General features: G+C 44.8%; 1 protein-coding gene across 1 annotated transcript; it reads right to left on the bottom strand.

The window, feature by feature from the left end:
- Positions 1-455: 455 nt before the first annotated feature.
- Positions 456-1,955, bottom strand: LOC144752457 (endogenous retrovirus group PABLB member 1 Env polyprotein-like). The gene has a single exon (XM_078640380.1). The coding sequence runs from the start codon at positions 1,953-1,955 to the stop codon at positions 456-458; it is 1,500 nt and encodes a 499-aa protein (XP_078496506.1).
- Positions 1,956-6,401: the final 4,446 nt, after the last annotated feature.

Below are 6,401 nucleotides of genomic sequence, written 5' to 3'. Positions count from 1 at the left end.
AAGAATCAGGGGCAGGTGTGAGCAAGGTTAGGCAGGGTGTGTGTGCGATGAAAAGGGTTTATGGCATGTTGTGCCTTGATGCTATCTCGCTCGGCCACTGGGAAAGAAACTGGCCGGGCAGGTTCGGCCTGGGGCAATGGTTTCTGCTTGCCCAGGTCACAGAGAAGTCAATTAAGGTGTACGTGTCCTTTGGAATCGAATTTGGCTGTATTATAAGCCTATGTGAGGTCAACTCTAAAATGGCTGCCGTACACAAAATGGAAGCCAAGGGTTCGGGACGAAAATGGCGATTTCGAGGTGAAATCGTTACTGGAATATGACGAAAATGCTTGTACATAGTGTACTAGCCATTCTCGGTCTTTTGATACCAAAATCGTCATACTGTGGCAAAGTTTATTATACGAGTCCAAAATTTTCAGAACCACAAACCCTCCTTTTGCCCTTACATAGGCATGCTAATCTGAGTCCAGGTCTATATTCCTAAAGTCATTGAGATGTTGCTGTAACATCATCCTAGTACTTAGCTCGTCTCTTGATACAGGTTTCCTTACACATGATGTAGCACAGAGGCCACATATTGCAGGAGCACACTGCACGCACAGACAGAACAGGAAAAGAATGGCTAAGACCATCCCAATGACCATCAGAATTTTCCATCCCCAGGCGGATATCAGTTCCCAGAACCATCCCATTAACGACCAATCTCCTTTATCCACATGAATAGATTCGGAAATCTTATGTAGTTTGGAGATGGCCTGGTACACTGTTGGAGCGTTATCCGGAATGAAAACACAGCAACTCGATTGGATCAATTTACATACCCCACCTCGGTCTACAAGTATGACATCTAATGCGACCCTGTTCTGAAGGGTCATGAGACGATCCGACTGAAGCTCAGCAGTCAAGTTCCTAAGGGCACCGGCAGTTTCAACCACGGTGGATTCAACCACCCTTGTCAATTGCCTTATGTTCCTGCTGTTAACCATGGGTCCCCAGAACGGCAGAAAACCCTTAACGAAGTCCCCAAATTCTTGTCCTGCAGTGTCTTCTTTACTGAAGACACCTCTAACTATCCTTGTCTTGTGGTAATCTGCCGCAGCTGTGTAGGTGGGAGGCAGCAGGAACGAACCAAAACATGTGCCCGAAAAGTCAGGGGGCAACCATGTATAGGCTCTATCCTGGCAGATGAAATAGGTACCCTTAGCTGCTAAGAACGGAGGGGAAGTCTGAGATGCAAAAACATATGTTTCAGTGCAGATGCTTTTCCCTAGCTGAGCTCTGGGATTCTTGCCAGTACCTTGCAGACACAGGTGACCCTGATGGGGTACAATCCAAATCGGGGAAAATCTCTTAGCTTGCTGTTTCTCACTCACAGTAGCTCCATATCCGGTCACGTTCATTCCTATGTATACTAGTGTCTCATCTCTAGGGATAGTTTCGTAGGAAATATCTTCCTTAATCATGTCTACTATACCCTTAACTAGAGCACTATTCTTAGGATTGTCTTCCACAGAACGTAGGGGGTAGACTTCATGTGCATAGATGAACATTGTTCTGTATGCCCACACAGAACCATTGTGGCTGAAAGGCAGGACCAGATAAGGGATACCTTTATCCGTTGTGTGAGGCATAAGACCACACACCCAACAGTTAGTCGTGTTCATTACTAGTTGGTGTTGGTGCAAAAGCTGAACAAAGGAGTTATTAATAAACTCTAATCTCCTAGCGGATTCGTGTTCAGGAAGGGATTGAAAAGAGTGTGGGGAAACAGTAGAAGGAGGAGGTATGGGCGGTATAGTGGGTGCAAATGTCACTTTATAAGAGAATAAAACGTATCCAATAAAAAACGTCATTACACTTAATAGAACAAAAATGCATACTATCAGAAAACGTTTTTTGGTCATCATTTCACATATTCTAGGTTTAAAGTTCATAGTTTTGGCAGATCTCTCCATCTCGAAAAACTCCATCCTCTCTAAAATGCTGCTCGCGATGGAAGGTTGTTTCTGCTAAGGAATGCTTCTGTCAGTCTAGGGCAACTCCCTTAGACCAACCAGAACTGTCGACCTAACGTCGTCAGCTGCACCCCAAAGACTTTGGGCAATCGCGACCCTAGCAGCGGAACCCGGATGGCGGTTCGAAAAGCAAAAATAAGCAAGTTTCTCAGATGGGAGAGCTGGGCTTTCAAAAAATAGCGAAATTTTTTGTTTATTTGTCCATAGGTCTCGGCCTCAAATTATAACGTTTTCTCCCAGATACTGTTTGGTCTTGGAAAAGGAGTTCAGGTTCTGTAGTGTCCAATCGAATTGACGGTGATACAGCTGGTTGCAAAATATTGTCACTTTCTTTCTCAGTAAGTGTTCCTTTTATACGTGCATCGCTGAAAGGCAGAAAACGAGGCACGGTTTCAGTCTCTGAGTCGGCGACACCCTCCTGGACCCACCGGTCGTACGGCAGAGGTAAAGGTACCCTCTTGCAATGTACGCCGTGGATCCAGTGCTTCTTCCCTTCCACTCAAACAGCTGATCTCGTTGAAAGAAGGACGAGGTGTGGGCCGGTCCACCTGGGCTGGTCGTTCTTTGTCCGCTGAAAGTTTTTCACTAGAACCCAGGATCCAGGATCGATCTGATGTCCTGGAGCTTCAGAGACTTGAGGCAGAGTGTTGTGGACCTGTTGGTGTAAAACACGCAATTTAGCCGTCAATTCGTACAAATAGTCAAGCAAAACAGGGTGTTCGATTTCACTAAATTTTGTGGGCATTGGCACTCCCCATATGTTGGCCGGGCGGCCAAAAACAATCTCATAAGGACTAAGTCCCACTCGCAAATGCACAGTCATTCTTGTTGATAGGAGTGCTAAGGGTAGAGCGTCAGGCCATTTAAGACCAGAGCTCGCTTGAATTTTGGCCAGTTTTAACTTTAGCGTGCCATTGTAACATTCTACTAATCCAGCTGATTGGGGGTGATTTGCAGCGTGGAACTTCTGTTGGATGCCTAGCCCTTTACATACTTTCTTCATCACTCGACCCACAAATTCACTCCATTGTCACTCCAGACCATTCTCGGCATTCCAAACCTGGGGAAGAACTCTTTCACAAGGGCTTTAGCTGTGGATAGGGCAGTATTGTCTTTTAGGGGGTAGGCTTCCACCCATCTTGAAAAGGCACAAACAACAACGAGTACGTATTTTAAATTGTTGCACTTCTCCATGTGGATGAAATCTAGCTGCAAAACCTCGAACGGATACGTAGGAGGTGCAAAATGACCAGCTGGAGTTGGGGTTCCCCTACCAGGATTGTATTTCAGACACACCATGCAATTCTTGACCACATTCTCGGCACACTTAGGAATTCTAGCATTTTGCCATACTGGAGCCAACAACTTGCAAATCCCTTTCACACTGATATGAGCCATTCCATGAGCCATTGTAACCACTGCAAGCACATACGCATCGGGTAGCAACCATCTCTGATGCTCTGACAATTCAATCCAACAACCAATGGCATCCATTTTACCCGTACTTTCTCTCCACACACTCAATTCTTTCTCTGTGGCTTCAGCTTGAATAGATTTCACGCTCTCTATCGTGTCTTCACACATTCCAACGTCACCAGTCCATCTTGCAGGGCCCGCAACATACATTGGACTCATCACATTCCTTGCTGTTTCTTTCGCGATTTCGTCAGCAAATGCATTTCCACGACCAACATCATCAGTCACCTTCTTGTGTGCGCTACATTTCACAATCGCAACTTGCAACGGCAAAGTCAGTGACTCAAGAAGCTCATTCACCAACTGACCATGCTGAATCTTAGCTCCATGCGAAGTCAGGAACCCACGTTCTTTCCACAATCGTCCAAAACTGTGAGCCACACCAAATGCATACTGGCTGCCGGTATAGATGGTTACTTTCATTCCTTTCGACAACACACATGCTCTCGTAAGTGCAATCAATTCTGCTGCTTGAGCTGAATTATGTGGGATACGTGCAGCTTCAACAATTGTATGCAAAGTCGTGACAGCATATGCTGCAGTCGTATCACCAGTCGGAAGCTTGAAGCATGAACCATCCACCCATAATGTACCATCACATTCAGCAAGAGGAGTATCCTGGAGGTCTATTCTCCCTTTTGTTTCTTCTTCTGTTCTAAGAAAACAATCATGCTGTCCAGAAGTATCTAACTCTGTTACAATTGGCAACAACGTAGCTGGGTTAAGTGCGTTGCATCTTTTTATATGCACATGGCTCGCTAACAATGTCAACTCGTAACCTGACAATCGAGCACTAGTTAAGTGCTGTGTCTTGGTTCTGTTTAACAATGTGTCCACTGCATGTGGAACCATCACAATTAACGTGTTATTCATCACTGAACCAGCAGACTGTCGAATATAAACAGCTGCTGCCGCTGTGGCTCTTAAACAACTCGGCAATGCTTTAGCTACCGGGTCCAAAGTCGACGAAAAATACGCGCATGGACGCTGCTTGTCTCCAAACAACTGTGTCAACACTGATAATGCACAACCTTCTTTCTCATGGACATACAATGTAAAAGGCTTACTGTAGTTGGGGGTACCCAACACAGGAGCCGAACATAATGCACTGCGCAATTCAGAAAAACTTTTCTGACACTCTTCAGACCATGGGACGGGATTCGGTGTATCTTTACAGGTTAAGGCCACCAAAGGTTTGGCCAATAACGAAAAATTCGGTATCCATTGTCTACAGTACGATGTAATGCCCAAGAAAGCACGCACTTCTTTCTGTGTTCTTGGCACACTTAATTTTGCTATTGCCTGAATTCTTTCTGGGGTCAGTTTCCTTCCCTCCTTCGATAAGAGATGACCTAAGTAGGTCACTTCTTGTCGACAATATTGCAATTTTGAGAGAGACACTTTGTGATGCAGATCACACAAATGACGCAACAATGACAACGTGGCTTCTTTACAGATTTCCTCAGTATCTGCAGCAACAAGCAAATCATCTACATACTGAATGAGGGTAGCGCCATCAGGTAAAACAATCGTATCAAGCTGTGTTTTTAGAGCCTGACTATATATCGATGGACTTTCACAGTAGCCCTGGGGAGCGCGTTTAAAGCGGAAGCTTCGACCTCCTAAACTGAAGCCAAAAATATCCCTACTCTCCTCTGCAATCGGGATGCTGAAGAAAGCATTCTTCAAGTCAATCACCGAAAACCAGGTGGCAGAAGCTGGAATCATAGTCAATAGGGCAGTAATGTCAGGAACAACTGGAAATTGTGGCACAACTATTTTATTGACCTCTCTAAGATCGATCACGAATCTGTAAACAGGTGGCTGGGAAGGGTCAGTTCGCTTCAAAACAGGCAGAACAGGACTATTGCAAATGTTGCCTCTTGTCTCTTCAATTACATCTTTTTCAATCATATCATAAATGATCGCTAGTAAAGCTTTCTCACCTTCACTAGAAATTTTGTATTGGGGAATGCGTGGCATTTTAACATTGGCTTTCAATGTTACAACATATGGCGGTATTTCCAAAAGACCTACATCATTAGGACCAGTAGCCCAAAGAATTTTAGGAAGAAATGACAATTCTGTCGGACGTTTATCCCTTGACAAATACATTGGAGAAACCACTTTCTTACCCAGTGTAAGTTGTACTCCCGAAGGAGAACAGTACAAAGTTGCATACAATCTTTTTAACAGATCCAATCCTAGCAAGTTTTCACCACAGCCTGTCGTTAAAATAAGGGGTGCTTCGAAGTTACAAGGTCCAACAGAAAGGGACAAAGGGTCAGAAATCGGATTTCTAACGGGGGCGCCAGAAAAACATACTGATACATTCGTTTCGCAAGACAAAGGTGCGCCAGGGAGTTTAGAGTGCATAATAGAACTCTTTGTAGCACCAGTATCCAACAGAAAAGGCTCTGACACACCTGATGTAATCACCTCAACATAAGGTCCACTCTGATCTACTGGAACTGAAACAACTCCCTCTCTTTGTCTACGGCTGTCCTAGCAATCATTACCGTCCATATGCTCATCTTCTGCATAGTAATCATCAGCATAGTACTGAGCTGTCCTACCAGACGCATTATTCTGTTGATCAAATGTATTCATTGAATTTTGAGGCGGAAAGGAACGCGCGTTCTGGGGGAAATTTCCACGTCCTCTACCTCTAGGAGCTTGCTGAACACCTCGACCTCTTGAGCCAGAAACACCATTCGCGCGCTGTAACAAAACAGGGCAACTATACTTAAAATGCCCCTCTTCCTTACAATACGAACACTGATTGGGACCTACAGGGACACGTGGTTGAGTATACTCGATTCTTTGCGAGTTCCTCTGAAACTGTTGAGGTTGCTGATAATTATTCTGATAGTTACTCTGACCACCATTATTTTGACCACCACGTGGCGG

This window comes from Lissotriton helveticus, chromosome 5_1, assembly GCF_964261635.1.
Source record: "Lissotriton helveticus chromosome 5_1, aLisHel1.1, whole genome shotgun sequence".
Lineage (NCBI taxonomy): Eukaryota > Metazoa > Chordata > Amphibia > Caudata > Salamandridae > Lissotriton > Lissotriton helveticus.
Note: the sequence above shows the minus strand (reverse complement) of the source record. Positions and strands in the feature narration are given on the sequence as shown.